At 43.1% G+C, this 16084-nt stretch overlaps 1 protein-coding gene across 5 annotated transcripts in view; it reads left to right on the forward strand.

Moving 5' to 3' along the window:
* Positions 1–16084, forward strand: part of SQOR (sulfide quinone oxidoreductase) — a 44023-nt gene that overhangs the window by 17611 nt on the left and 10328 nt on the right. For 4 of the 5 annotated variants that reach the window (XM_037502415.2, XM_054701216.1, XM_054701211.1 and 1 more), the window contains exons 2-5: positions 5153–5403; positions 8169–8339; positions 12415–12468; positions 14867–15061. In XM_037502415.2, the coding sequence (XP_037358312.1) occupies positions 5170–5403; positions 8169–8339; positions 12415–12468; positions 14867–15061 (654 nt within the window). In that variant the 5' untranslated portion in view covers positions 5153–5169. The remainder of the gene's footprint in view (positions 1–5152; positions 5404–8168; positions 8340–12414; positions 12469–14866; positions 15062–16084) is intronic. The other variant, XM_037502416.2, reaches the window with a different exon arrangement.

A 16084-nucleotide genomic window follows, 5' to 3' on the forward strand; every position in this document is an offset into this window, starting at 1 on the left:
CTAGGAGTCCCGACTGGAATCACCTCAGTAGCATAAACCCAGTTATAGTTTAAAGGGGTTTATTATTGATTCCTGTTTCTCAGGCAATTACAAGGGTTTTAGGAGCTTTGTACCAGGAGCAGAGAACAAAGGCCATACACACACAACACACACACACACACACACACATGCAGTACTCCTATATATTTAATTCAAATATATATGCTCACACATATACATATGCATATATACACACATTAATACATAGTATATATAATATACACATAAACCACAATTATAAAATGGGAAAAAATTATGACTATACATCATTGCCCTTGGTTGTTTTTTTCCTTCAACATTGTATCCTGCCCCCCCAATCCCCAAAACAGGACTATAGCATAGTTTTTTTTTTCTGATCTGGAAGTTTAGATGATGTTACATTGTTGGAGTGAGTGCATTGCTGAGATTTTTAGGTGTTTGGAAATTTGGAACATTTCCTTTAATACATTTTTTGTGTTTTTTGCAATTGTTTATAGCTCACAAGTTAAATCCAGCTGTAAGGGTCAGGCCTTTCTGCTTGATGACAATTACTAATGAAGTCGATAGAACTGCTTTAGTGGAATTTGTGTTTATAAATATGAATCCAGAAACAGGCTATGACTGACCACTGAGATAAAACAGAACCAGCCTCCTTGGCTGAACTCCACTTCTTGGAAATCGTGGAATAAACTCTTCCCCTTTGAAGAAGAGAACTACATAGAAAGTTAAATAACCTCAGATGGAGTAACTGCAAACCAGACATATAACCAGCCTTCTTCTACACTGTTATTTTAACTCTTTCCATGGGGCTAAGATTTAGGGTTAGGGCCATGATAAAATGGTTTCCCTTTTCTGGTAAGTGAGGCAATGGCTGTGTTTCGGTAGACCTTTTTTTTTTTTTTTTTAAAGATTTATTTATTTATTTATACAAGCACTGGGTACAGTCAGAAGCGCAGGAGGGTGAGAGAATTCACCAGAGCCAGAGCGGGGAGCAGAGCAGGCAGAAGGACCGAAGTACACTGCTGAGGGGAGCAGCGGGCGGCAGGAGAGGTCTGCGTGCCATGTGGGACCCTCCTCCGGTGGCCGGGGAGCAGCCGGGGATCGAACCGGCACTGCAGAGGCTTCGGGCAGCTTCGCAACCCAGCGCTCAACCGCTGCGCCACCGGGGAGGCCCTCGGTACATTTTGAAAGATAGAATGTGATAACTATCTGTTCACCATAAAATAGCTTCTTCCCTACCAAGCAGTGACTTCCTCTACTCTTCAATCATAAACAAATTTGAGAAATAAAAAAAAAAAATTAGTTTAAGTTTATTACAGAAAAGCACACACAAAGAAGAAAATTTCATTATAGTTATGCCAAAATGTTACAAATATTTAGGTTTCAGTACCATGAAAAATGGTTTCTCTTTTCTAAGAAGTGTGGAAAATATCTTTATTTTTTTAAATTTAAAATGATCATATCTCCGTGGCGCAGCGGTTGAGCGCTGGTTGCGAAGCTGCCTGCAACCTCTGCAGCGGTTAAATCCCGGCTGTCCCGGCCACCAGAGGAGGGTCCCACATGGCGCGCAGACCTCTCTGCCGCCCGCTGCTCCCCTCAGCAGTGTACTTCGGTCCTTCTGCCTGCTCTGCTCCCCGCTCTGGCTCTGGTGAATTCTCTCACCCTCCGCACTTCTGACTGTACCAGTGCATGTATAAACCAACAAACAAACAAATAATAAATAATATAAGACATGCTCTAGAAAATTAAAAAAAAAAAAAAAATGATCATATAAATCTATTGTTTCGTTATTGTTGATTAAAATCACGGAGATATTAGAGTGTAGTGGTTTAAAGTACAGGCTCTGGCACCAATGGTTTCTGAGTTCAAATTGGAGTAACCACTTATAGGCTGTATGACCTTAGGGAGTCACTTACCTACTCCCCACCTCAGTGTTTTTCACCTGTAAAATAGGAATGATAATGGCAGCCCATCACAAGTTAGGTGCTCAGACAGATACTGAATATATGTTGCCATCATAAAAACAAATATTTAATATTGGGCCTCCCTGGTGGCACAAGGGGTGAAGCACCACGCTATGAAGCAATCCACAGCCTCTGCAATACAAGTTTGATCCCCGGCTTACCAGGGAGCACCCACATGGTGCAGCAGACCTCTCCTGTCTCGCCTGCTGTTCCCCTCAGCAGTGTTTTTTAGTCAGTCTGCCTTTTCTGTTCCCCACTCTGTCTCTGGTGAGTCCTCTCACGCCTTGCATCTCTGGCCTGTACCTCAGCTCTTGTATGCATAAAAAAATCTTAAAAAAAACAAAAAACCCCAAATATTTAATATTATAATGTTAATATACATACAGCAGAAACTTACAGACTGCAGAAAAGCAGAAGAAATCAAAATCACCCATAATTCTGAAACCCAGAGAAAACAACTGAAGTGGTATTAACATTTTAGTTATCTTTTCTAAAAATTCATTTTCTCTTATAGTTTGAGGTCCTATTGTGTTTCTGATTTGTGCCCTGACTATAACATAAGCATTTTATATGCTCTGTGTAAACATAATTTTAAAAGGCTACATAAGTCATCTTCTGTAATCACATTTTAATTAACCTTGTCCCAGTGTTTTGACTTTCAGAATGCTATCCCTGTCCCTCCTTCCTACATTAAATCGAAGTAATTGTAAATTAACCTTGGTTAATACAGTTGGTGACCTGACTTCCCTGGCCAGGTTGGAGCCTGTGGATATATTTTCTGTAGCCAGGTTTAATTATATCCAACCCTCAAACCAGTTAGCTGAGAATTGACTGTAAGAAGGAATGTGAGAGAAGTAATATTTGTCAGGACTTTTCTTCTTCAGTAATAGAGTTGTTTTTCCTTGCTCTAGAGTCCTAGAAATGAAAATGAAGCATCAAAGGATGCCAAATTATTTTCTAAAAGGGTCATATTGATTTTGAACTTACAGCAACAGTGTCCGAGTTTGCTCCGCTTACTCTGGGCCCCCAAATCTCTTCTTCCCAGCTCTTTTCAGATCTGAAATATTGAGGAAATTACCAGTGGTGCAAAATTGTGGAATAGAGTGAATCCTAATTAAAATGAACACTCAGGCTCAGGACCTCCCATGGCCTACGGGTTAAGTCTCAGTGCTATCCCTGAGATGGCCCGCCGAGAAGGACTGAGTTCAGTCCCCAGCCAAGTTGCTGCTACTTCACACATGGCGCAGCAGACCTCTCCTGCCTTGCCTGCTGCTCCCCGCAGCAGTGTATTTCAGTAAATCTGCCTTCTGCTCCCCACTCTGTCTCTGGTGAATCCTCTCACCCCCTACACCTCTGGCCTATACCGCAGTTCTTTATGCAAAAATTAATAAAATCTTAATATGAACACTCAGCTCCTCCTTTCTACTCTGTAAATTCTCACTCCTCCAGGGCTTTTCCTTCTTCCTCTCATGGCCTTTTCCTCTTCCCCCTGTCTCCATTCCTCTTGTATAACTGTCTTCTTTTTCCAGGGTGGGGGAATCATATAATTAAATCATTCCTGTTAAGACTTAGCAAGCTGGGTACTTGCAATTTAATAAAGGGTTTAGAGCATTATTGAGCCAGAAGAACTGAATTTGATGCTGGAATTGGGGGCAGCTATTTTGAGTCTGGGCCTCTCAATACAAGTAGATGGTATCTGAGATGTCGGGCCAGGTCTGTGGATGGGTCCAGCCCCTGAGTAGCCTTTCTCATTGTCAGAACACACAGAAACTTATTTTCCTAAAGGTAAAGTGTGTCTTTCAGAGGAACTATTAGGGGAGATTGTATACTGAATTGAATATAATAGAGACTGGTCAGAAACATGCATAGGTTCTTACATAAAATATAATTTTATGATACCAAGCAGGCCTCTTTTTATGGCCTTTTTAATCATCTGGTTGAAATTGCCAAAGATGTGGAGGCCTTTCGCTTTCAAGTTTATACTCAGTGATTTGATAAAATTGCTTGTCTCTGGGCAAGAGAGCCAGGAGGACTCCAGGTGGGGCCAGGGCCCCAATTACTGTGGTCTGAACTCTGAGTTGCAAGAGGGGAGTTTCTTGCTGGACTACATCAGTAGTCTAGTAGTTTTGTTACAGGGCAGGGAGAGGGGCAGCCTAAACCCCACAAACCTGCCTATTCTATATAGGCATCCGCCGCATTAACACAAAACATGAGACTTTAATGGGAAGGAACTTTAATACAATTAGGAAACAATACAGGAAAGGCAAAGAATCTAGTTTCTAAATCAGGCACCCAAAGTTACCCGTCCCCTCATGGGTAAAACTCCATCCAAATGGGATTGGCCCAGAGCAAGGCCCCAAAGCCTGCCCCGAGTCTAAAGCATCTTCCAGTGGGGACCCACAGAAAAGTGTCACAAACAACCAGACAAGTCTGGAAGGAAAAGAGCAAAATCAAATCAAGATAAAAGCTGCCATTGTCACCTCCCCATGGGTCTCACCCACATCTGTGTCACCCAGTCCACGACCAAAAGACAAGCGCAGTTTCTTCACGTGTCTCTAGGCTCCAAGTGCCTCCTCCAGGTCTCCTTCTGGCTCCATCCTGCTTCCTTCCTCAGTCTCTGCAGCTTCTTCTCTCCCTGCTCAGCTCCACCCTCCCTTGGGTGGGGCAGGAAACCTGGAAGCTCCCCCTTTCCTGGGGACCCCCCCGTTACAGTTTCAGTAAGGTCTTTGGTGCCCTTTATGGCAAGGAATTGTGCAGGTCTCAACCTGGGGAATCATATATCATTAATGAACTGAAAAGTCAGAAGTAAGGAATGTTCCTGGAGGTGAATGGTGACAGCGGGATTATAGCTGGACGGACAAGGATGGGGACACACAAGTTATCAGGAAGACTTTAAAGATGACCTGATTCAAAGTTCTAGATGTCCTGTAAAAGTGGGGGGGGGGTGGGGGAAGAAATGAAAAGCTTAGCCCACTCTTACCTCTCCATGGAGCATTGCCAGGAGATCTTGGGGAAACAGCCAAGGTCTTGATGGAAGGTAGTCTTGATGGAAGGTATGGGAACCAGCTAGAACTGACCAGGTGCCAGCCTATCCTTCCTGAAAGAAAAAGTGCTTTGGTCCCATAGTTGTCCCTTCCTTAGTACTCAGAGCTTTTTTAATTTTTTTCTAGCCTGATCCAGCCTGAAGATGTCCCCACTGGTCACCGTGGTGTCTGGCCCCCGCGCCCGGCTCTTTGCCTGCCTGCTCAGGCTGGGTCCTCAGCAGGCCAGCCCACTTCAGCTGCACACAGGGGCCAACCTCATGGCCAAGAACTACTATGAGGTGCTGGTGCTGGGCGGGGGCAGTGGTGGGGTCACCATGGCTGCCCGTATGAAGAGGAGAGTGGGCGCAGAGAATGTGGCTATTGTTGAACCCAGTGAGGTGAGTGCCCCACTTTGGAGTGCCCGTGTGTGTGTGTGTGTGTGTGTGTGTGTGTGTGTGTGTAGGGTGGGGTCAGGCATTGGGCCTTCATGTCCCCAAGTTAGTGCCTTTCTTTTAGGTCATAAACACCAGGCCATTCAAATAGATTGGGAGGTGGGAGGACAAGCTCTTGGCTTTTATGTTCTTATCTGTTTCTTCAGGGCTGCCATGACAAATTACTACAAATTTGGTGACTTAAAACAGCAGATATTTATTCTCCGCAGTCACTAAACCAGGCAGTTTTGGAGCCCAGAAATCCAAAACAAAGGTGTTAGCAGGGTCATGCTCCCTCTGAAGGCTGTGGAGCAAAGGGGTGTTTGTCCCATGCCTTTCTCCTAGTTTCTGGTGGTTGCCGGAAATCCTTGGTGTTCCTTGGTTTGTCTACTAATCTCTGCCACCTTTCCATGACCTTCTCTTTGTACCAGTAACTCCTCATGACCTTCTTAAAAGGCCACCAGTCATCGGATTTTGGGCCTACTCTAGTTCAGCATGAATTCATTTTAATGTGGTTACTCTTCAAAGACCGTCTTTCCAAATAAGGTTACATTCACAGGACCGGGGTTACGACTTCAACATTTCTTTTTGGAAGAGACAATTCAACCCACAAAACCTTCCCACCTCCAACCTTATGTGCAGATGACAGTCAGTGGCCACGCACTTCTCTTCTCTCTGTTGCCATAAGTCTACGGTAACTTCTGGTAGGTAAGGAACCACAAGAAAGGGGTTAGGCATGTCCCAGAAAGCTGGGATGGAAGGAGAGACTCAAAGTTCATAATATACCACATAATCTACCATGAAGTCAAAAGAAATATCGGCTGTTGTTTCTTGTCAGGGACCAGGAGCAACCTCCCCATGTGTCTCTCACCAACGTGTCTCTTCTAAGTGTCTCTCCATGTTTCCTCCATGTGTCTCCTTTGTTTCACCAAATGTATATATCCACCTTGCTTCTTGCCTGCTTCCTGTTCAGGAAATCTGGTTCATGGCCTGCTGGGATTTGTAGTTCAAGGTGGCTAGGTGTAAGTGGGGTGGGAAACTAGCACCTATTCAGTGCTCCTCCCTCTTTCATGGAGGTGTATTTTTAACAGTTTCAGGTCTTATATCCAAGTCTTTATTTTGAATTAAGTTTTGTGTAGGAAGTTAAGTAATGATCTAGTTTCATTTTTCGCCTGTGACTGTCCAAGTTTCCCAGTGCCATTTGTTGAAGAGATTTTACTTTTTAAAAAATACATATTTATTTTCTTACATTATGGGTCATCTTTCTGTAGTTATTGTTCCCATTAGGTGTGGCCCTCCCACCAATAATCCACCTGCGCACCACCACCCAGCTCCCCTCTGTCTCTCTTCCCTGCTCTGATTGCATCCCCTCTTCCCCTGCTGCAAGATGTAGATAGATGGTTGGCCCACGGGCCTTGTGTTTTTTCTTTTTTCTTTTTTTTTTCCTGGAAACTTGGCCTTTTTCTTGGTGAGGACCTGGGCTCCTGAACCACAGCAGAGGAGGCTGCTCTAATCCCCAGGTGCAAGTGTGGCAGGTGGTAAGGCAGAGCAGTTCAGGCACCTTGAAGAGATTTTGCTTTTTCCAGTGTATGGTGGTAGCTCCTTTATCAAAGATTAATCACTTTCCTTTTAAAATGACTGATTCAGACAATCTTTTAAATGACAGTGGTCTAAGCTTTATCAGGTGACCAGTGGTGTGTTGTAACTAACACTGGGGCAAGTCTCCCTAGTTTGACCTCCAAACTAGGAGGCCAAAATTGCTTCTGTCCTGCTCCACAAGAAATGAATGTGGAGTCTCTCCAAGGATCTGCCAGAGACTAAGGTATTTGCCGCTTTCCCTCCAGTGTCTGCTTTCGTGATTGCTGAGGCTGATTTTTCTTCCTGGTCTAAAAACAGTGTGTGCTTGTATTTTCACTCCTCTTCCTTTTCAAAACAGACTTGAAATCAATGAACTGTCACAACTGGGGACCTCTGCCCCCTCCTCTTTGATCATACCATTTTTGGCTGGAGGGGAAAATGTGAAGGTTTTCCTTCACCTCTGAGTGTGTGTTGGCAATTTTGTCCAGCCAGTTTGAGGCACTTTGGCAATGTGGAGACTCAGTTGGAATTCTCAGAGAACATTAAACCAATCTGCCCTTTGCCCTTGGGTCCAGAACTTTTACTTTCAATCAAGAGTGGACCATCAAAGCAGTGCCTCCAGAGAACAGAAGTTGGCCTGTCTTATGCGTAGGATCTGGTGCTTCCTGGCTGGGGATGTAAAAGCTCTGAGAAAGAAGAGGGGCCAATATGGAAGTTTCAAGGGTCCCCAGAAATGCCTGAAAACCAGATTTATCATATTCACCTCATATTTCCGAGGAATCATATTTAGACTACTGGGCTTAATTTTTCTTTGTATCTGTGCACTTAAAGGTAGCTATATATTATGAGCGTATATATAAAACATGTTAAACACCAAATCAACTTTCAGCAGTAAAGAATACAATGGACTGTAAAAACAGTGTATTTTTTTTTTTTAATCATCTTTCAGAATTCTTGTGTTAGGTGATTGCTATTCAGAGCTTAGTAGACACCGACTAGTGTGTGCGTGGGGTGTGACCAAGCTTCTGGAGAATTTTCTGTGGATAAGGAGGGAGTAATTGAGAGTATAGCTTTAACCATCAGAGTGTGCCTTTAACTATGACCCTTTTGATCAGTCCCCAAAAGAATAAATCTCTAAATATTTTCTTTTTCAGAGTCATTACTACCAGCCAATCTGGACACTGGTGGGTGCTGGTGCCAAGCAGTTATCCTCATCTGGGCGTCCCACAGCAACTGTGATTCCATCTGGTGTAGAATGGATCAAAGCTAGAGTGGCTGAGCTGAACCCAGACAAGAACTGCATCCGCACAGACAATGGCAAGGAGGTACCCAGTGAGGGCCCTTTGGCTTTTGTTAACCTGAGGGCTTGTATTAATGTCGTCATTACCAACCAGGCGGCTTGATGGTGAGAGGGCAGTATATGTGTGTGTGCACGTATGTGTATGTGTTGAATACCACATGAGATGGGAAGGTGTATAGTGATTAGAGAAAGGACTGAGTGATGTGGGATTAATAAATGAACAACTAAGATAGGTATTTATTGAACACCATCTGTTTGCCCTATTGCTTGGTAAAATATCTTGCATCTGATTCTCAGTACTAGTACTTCATGGTAAAATACCAGCCATCTCTGCCAGCTTCTCTGACGGTAGGCCTCCCAGAGGAAGGGGATACTGGGAAATATCCACCCAGTCACACTAGGGGCCACTATGCCAGAATTGTAAGGGAATCCTGGGACCCTGAGGTTTGTGCTGGGGCCTAAGGAGAATTGCTGAGACTGGAGTCAGAGGCTCACTATTGCTCAGCCCCATTTAGAAGTTGCTCCTCACCCTGATTGCCAGGGATTAGAGTCTTTCAGCAGCTGCTGTCCCTTGTGTGTCTGAGAGGATGAGAACAGGATAGGGAGAAAGGTTGTGGTGTCCTGTCCCCTCATTTTACTGTTGCGCGAAGACAGTGGCTGGCAGTACAGCCATCCTGCTGTCCCCTGCCTGGTCCAAGTTCCTGTGGTTCTTGAGCCCCAAGCATGTTATGGGCCTCAGTATCCTGCCTGCTTTTGCTTCAAAGGGGGCACACCAGCATTTTGACAGAATTGTAGAATCTGAGAGTCAGTGGGAATCCCAACCCCTTCCTCTAAGCAGGGACTCATTGGCCTCAGACATTCTTAACATTTCCTTGGGTAATGGATTGTTCTGAGCACCTGATGAAAGTCCTCTCTAGAAATGTGTATATATGTTCCAAATTTTGCACTTAATTTCAAGGAATTCAGAGATTCATTGTATCCTTTCTGTGAAGCCTGATCAAGGTTACCTGCTTTACAGCATTCATGATCCTTGGCTCTCTGGCCTGCATTCACTTGCCCCTGCCTGCCTGCCTTCCTGCCTGCCTTCCTGCCTTCCTTTCCAAATATTTATTAAGCATCTGCTATAAGCTAGTTATAGTCTTAAAGTGAACAAAGCATACAAAATCCTTATTATCCTGGATTTTATTTTATAGTGGGGGGAGAACATACAATACATAATAGACATAATAAGTGAATTAGATAGTGGTTAGAAATTGTTGAATGTTATGGAAAAAAAGAGTTGAGTAATTGGGACTGGGGCATGTGGGGTTGGGGTTGAATTTAAAATGGGTTGATAATTACTTGTCCCAGGGTTAAGGTGTTCTCTGACAAGTTATCCTTCTTTATTTTTTAGCATTTCCCCCTAACTTAATCCATGATGACCTCACTTCAGTTCCAGCCTTTACTTCTGTAACATGTTTGTAAAATCATGTATAAATTGACCAATATTTTTTAGCATGTATTTTAAAATTTACCAAATCAGGGCCTCCCCTGGTGGCGCAGCAGTTGAAAGCTGGGCTGCGAGGCTGCCTGCAGCCTCTGCAGCGCCGGTTCATTCCCCGGCTGCTGGCGAGGGTCCCGCCCCCCCCCCATAAATAAATAAATAAATAAAATAAAAAATTAAAAAATTAAAAAAATAAAAAAAATAAAAAAGATAAAATAAAATTTATCAAATCATACCATCTTAGCTTATAATTTCTGATCCTAGTAACAGTGTGAAAGACTGAGTTGAAGGCACTGCTGAAACCCAGACTTGGCCTGTTTCTAATTTTTCTCTGACCCAGAGATCTGTTTGCCTGGAACATATCCCATCTACCTTGCATATACTGGGCCTTGCTCCTTCTCCAGACTTAACCTGCTTCTTGTTTCTGCTCCAGTGTACTGGCCTTTCATTCCCTCAAATGTCTCTGCCTCTTCATTCCTCAGGACATTTGCACATGCTGTACTTGCTTCTTCTAAGTTACTCTTATTCATATTTAGCATATATATGACCTTTTCAGGTAAGCTGTCCCTGGTCTAACTAGACTAGGTCAGGTTCCCTCTTGACATGCTATCACAACATTCTGTGATTTAGTAATTATATGTGTGATTATCGGTAATGCCTGGCTTCCCATTAGACTGAGTTCCTGGAGGGGTAGGAAATAATACCTATCCTTTTTAGTTGTGAGGATTAAAAGAATTAAAACATGCAATTCTGCCTTGCAGAGTGAATGCTCAAGAAATATTATTAGCAATCTGTGAAGCTGTGTTCACGCTCATCCTTTTATCAATTTACTAAGACATAGCTATTTAGTGGGTGAGTCTGGAATTTTGCAGTGGATGAATATCCTAATTAAGTTGTTAGTGTCAGATTTTATGTTACGCTCTAATAAAGCCATCAAGGCACGGACAAAGCAAAGGCATTTCTTGTTGATGATGGTTGTATCTTTTACCAGTAGATCATTCCCCCAGTCCCCATGCCACCTCTGACCTCACATACCCTGAAGATTCAACACAGTTAAGCTATTTAATGATCCCAGTATACTTTCCTATAGAACAAGACATTCTAGGGCACCAACTCTCTATGGATAAGCAAATCACACAGATGCAGATGTATATATTATCTTTCTACTTTAAATAATTATGTTTTTTCAAGCAACTGAAATTATCGATCCTTCTATCCTTCCAGCCATTACTAAGTTCCTCACTTAATTTAGTGACTGTGCTAGATTCTAGGAATATAAGGAATAAGACATAACCCTTATCCTCTGGGAGTGTTTTGATGTAGAAGATGACATGACTCCCATAAACATGACAGGTGCTATAAAGCTTCATGTACTGTGCTAAGGGCGCTCCCGGAGGGACCTGTGGGCTTCACTAGGGAGGTGACCTTGGAGCTGAGTCTCCTGGGTTCTAGGGCAGAACCTCTTAAACGACTTTCTCCCCTGGGTCCCCCAGTCTGAGCCAAGCTCTCTCAGGACTTGGAGTCTTTTCTCTTCAATTATGATCTGCTGAGCTCACTGCTCTGCTTCTCCATTTAGTTCAAGACTGTGCTATTAGTGCCTATTGCCCCTTTCTGGAATCTGGAGTTTCACTGATCATTTACCATCTCCAGTTTTCTAGGCTGGTCCTTTTACTTGGCATCCCTCTTGTTTACACTTCCTGGCCTCAGTCTGTCTTACTCCTCATCCTAAAACCCACATTTTTCTTCTTTTTTTTAAATAATTTAATTTTATGTATTTTTTACATCGTTCTTCCTTTTTGTGCAATGCATGCTCTCTCCTCTCGGGTGTAGCCCCTGCAAAATTCCCATCACCAATTCACCCATGCACCATCACCATGGTCCCTTGTGTAAGAACACATTGCCTCCCCTGTTTGGATCCCTCTCCCTCCCCCTTCCCTGCAGAGTGTCTTGGATCAATAGTTGCCTGTTAATTTTGTTTTTTAATATAATAATTTTTTTTTCCTGGTCCCTTATTTGGTCCCCTACATTTCTCCTATTTCTATCACAATGTGTGTAGATATGTTCTCCTCAGCTTGAGTAATCACAACATCCTTCCTTAAACAGGGGACTTTTAAGTTCCAAACAGATTATTGAATAGGATTAGATCTAGCATATCACATTCTTTTTCATTACTCTCAAAAGAGCAGTTACTCTGTTATGATAGTGATCCAATCCATATGGCAGGTCCGATTTGCTTATACCCCCCCATATATTTTAAAGAAATGTTATTGTCTTTTATGATTAGGAAGTCATTCTGCACCCTTTAACACAAAAGAGTGTTAACAGAAGCACTGCACAATAACTGTGACTTCTTTGCTATCATTCTCCGCAGTCTCTTTGGGACCAGGCAGGTTACATAGATTTGTGATGCAGTGAGGTATGAGACAACAGAGAATGTGGTCAGGATGGCTGCCTGGGCTGTGCTCCTGCCCTGCAGCCCTGCCCACCACCCAGAGCCCCCGGCTACTCATTCAAAAACAGAAACTTGGTACTGGCTGAGCAAGTCTGGGGCCTAAGTCAGCCCTTGGGCTGCCACTTTTGAGATTCTGGTCTAAAATAACATTGTTTTGTGTTGCAGATATCCTACAAATATCTTATTATTGCTCTCGGAATCCAGTTGGACTATGAGAAGGTACTGTTTTAAAATATTTCTTTTCTTTTTTTTTTAAGATTTATTTATTTATTTATATGAGCGCTGGGTACAGTCAGAAGCATGGGAGGGTGAGAGAATTCACCAGAGCCAGAGCCGGGAGCAGAACAGGCAGACTGACAAAGTACACTGCTGAGGGGAGCAGTGGGTGCAGCAGGAGAGGTTTGTGTGCCATGTGGGAGCCTCGCTGGTGGCCGGGGATTGATCTGGCGCTGCAGAGGCTGCAGGCAGCTTCGCAGCCCAGCGCTCAACTGCTGTGCCACTGGGGAAGCCCTGTTTTAAAATATTTCTGTGATATACTTGTCCGCTTATGTCAAGATCAAAAGCTGCATTTAGTGCTGTATATTCATTTTGATAAGAAAGTGTTCTAACAAACCACTTTTAGTTTTACTTCTCTGCAGTCTTTTTGTTGTCATGAAATTATTATTCCTAAGATTTTGCCAATGTTAATGTTCTAGTCTTATGTTATAATGAGAGTTAACATGTTTATACTCTAATGTTAATTATCAAAAAACAGCAGTCTTTTCCATACCAACAAGAAAACTCCCTTTCTAAGCAGAACTGAGTTGGCCTATTACAGATTAAATTTTCTTTTGAAAGTAATATTTAGATTGTGAAATTGTAAGCAGACCTCAGGGGTTAGTTCATTATCAGAAGTTAGTTCACACACTGGAAGGGTGTCTGGTTTTGTTATGTAGAGGCTGGAACTTCTGGTATTATGAAATGAGCAATGAAATGTAGATATTATCTTAGAAGTAGATCTCCCATTTCAGTGAGCCTGGGGTCTAGATGTTATCTGACAATTGTGAGATCCCAGTTTATTTTTCTAAAACATAATGGAGCAAGTCAGTAATTATTATGTTTTTCCAGAAGCTTGTTGGGGACTGTGGATAAATGATTGTACCACATAAAGCAGAGTGACAACCAAGTCACAAGCTACAGGACGGTGATTCAGGCAGAGTCCTCATCTGAGTTGGCTCATAACACCTTTGACATACGTTTCTACTTTAAAAAACAACCCCCCACCAACAAAAACAAAAACCCCTTAATCACGACTTGTCCAGGATGAGGGTAATGAAAGGTTCTGGCTTATGTTCTCTGAAGGTCCAAAGTAACCATGAATTGGTGTGAAGTTTGGGGCGGGTTTGAGTGATGGTATCGGCCCTGACTCTCCTGAAACAGACAGTGGAGTAGACTCCAAGGAGAATGGTGCCGTTAGATCTTGGAAGGTGTCCATGCCTCTCATGCTCCTGCCTGTGTTGACTTAGCAAAGAGTGCATCTCCCTGCTGCTGTGTCCCCAGCAGGCCCAGTGTGTGTGAGGGGCTGTTTGAAGAGACCCAGACTGAGCGTTCTAAGCAGCCTCTTGCAGCAAACCAAGAAATAAACCCTTTTAAAGTAACTATTATTGTGGAGATTCTGTGCTTTCCTGGGAACCTTGCTAGTATGCCTCACAACTGCTTTCAAGGTAGATATTTTATCTCAATTTAATAGGTGAGAAAACTGAGGGCAAGAGAATGTAAATACATTACCAGGGCCGATTGTATTAGCTGACACCCTTTGATTGTAAATACCAGGAAGTTACTCAGGTGGGTTTAAACAAACGGGGATCTCTGATCAGTAATCAGAGGATAGTTGCTCTCAACACTGAGTGTCATGGAGATCACAGGACTTTCTTTTGTTGAGACCTGAGGGATGGGTATCTGTGACTCTGGAGGTGGTTGCCCGAGCACTGGGAGATTAGCCTGGGGACCTTCTGAAGAACCAGCCCAGGCTGATGACTGGTTTTTGATGGTTCCCTGCTGTTGCTGGAAGAACTGGTATGTGAGTTTCTTAACTCAATCTGTGCCATCATTACTGTGCTCCATGAACCTTCTAACATTTAAGACAAGCATCAGTTTTGATCTAACTGATCTAACTGATCTCCTGATCTAAGAATTTGATCTGTTACAACTTGAAAAGGGTATTTTAAGTGTGCTATTACTGATAACCTGTGCTATTACTATAGATCTCCATCCTAGTAAGGCAACTGGTCCTTCAAAAAGGAAGTATGGCTGACTTCTTGTCCTTAACTCTGATGGACAGATGAAATAAATTGTCCTCCTTCTGGTGGGGATATAGTCATTGTAGGGCCTCAAGACCAAGGGAGGGGGGAGGGTTCCCTTGGGCCAAGTCCTTTCTGCAGTTTGACAGGTGACTCCAGGTACCACAGTTCTGGTCTTAGCAGACCCCCCATCCATCTGCCTGCTCCACTGTGTTGAGTACTGGGAATGAAAAGGTGATGGAGATATTAGGAGGGTTGTAGGGATAGCAAAGAACTAGGACTCCAAAGCCATTTGCATATCTGTTAAAAAAATAATTTCTTTGTATGCTTTGTTGCAGATTAAAGGCCTACCTGAAGGTTTTGCCCATCCAAAAATAGGGTCCAATTACTCAGTTAAGACAGTGGAGAAGACATGGAAAGCTCTGCAGGACTTCAAAGAGGGCAATGCCATTTTTACCTTCCCAAATACTCCGATAAAGTGTGCTGGAGCCCCACAGAAGATCATGTATTTATCGGAAGCCTATTTCAGAAAGGTATTCTTACTTTTCCAGGGACAGAGACAGGGAGGGCAGATGATGCTAACTCAGAGGGCCACGATTCCTTTTTTATCTAAATCTTTATTATATATCTACAAAATTATATGTTTGGAAGCTTATAAATAGAAAAAAAGGAGAAAGTCATTCCTAGTCCAATTGCTTCAATATAATTGCTATTATCAATTTGACCTGTCTTTCTAATTTTTTTCTATACACTTTTTTTTAAAAGATTCATTTATTTATGCATACAAGAGCTGGGGTACAAGCCAGAGATGCAGGTGGTGAGAGGATTCACCAGAGACAGAGTGGGGAAAAGAACAGGCAGATTGACCGAAGTACACTGCTGAGGGGAGCAGCGGACGAGTCAGGAGAGATCTGTGTCGCCATGTGGGTTGCTCCCTGGCCGTCTGGGATCGAACTCATGCTGCAGAGGCTGTGGATTGCTTCATAGTGCGGTGCTTAACCCCTTGCACCACAAGGGAGGCCCTCTATACACTTTTTTTTTTAAATTATTTTATTTATTTATGCATGCAAGAGCTGGGGTGTAGGCCAGAGATAGGGGGATGAGACGATTCACCAGAGGCAGGGTTGGGAGCAGAACAGGCAGATTTCAGTGACTGAAGTACACTGCTGAGGGGAGCAGCGGGCAAGATAGGAGAGGTCTGTTGCACCACATGTAGCTTAGTTCCCTGGTCAGGGATCAAACTCATACTGCAGTGGCTGGGAATAGCTTCACAGTGCTGAGACTTAACCCTTTGCGCCACCAGAGAGGCCCTCAATACCCTTTTAAAACATGGTTATAATCATACTGTCCATACTAATTTAGATGTAAATGGTATTAAATAATTTTTTGCATCACACCTTTTAATATATAAAAGTCTATCGAGAGGGTGTGTTCTAATTGTTTACATATGTCCATATAGGCAATTAGTTGCAAGTTGTTCATTCTTATAAATAATAGTATTTTCAGCTGCTCCTATTCAAGTTCAAGGCTATGAATATTTCCTGGCTCTTGATAAA

The sequence above is a fragment of the Talpa occidentalis genome, unplaced genomic scaffold (genome assembly GCF_014898055.3).
Source record: "Talpa occidentalis isolate TD23 unplaced genomic scaffold, MPIMG_talOcc4v2.1 talOcc4.11, whole genome shotgun sequence".
Taxonomy (NCBI): Eukaryota; Metazoa; Chordata; class Mammalia; order Eulipotyphla; family Talpidae; genus Talpa; species Talpa occidentalis.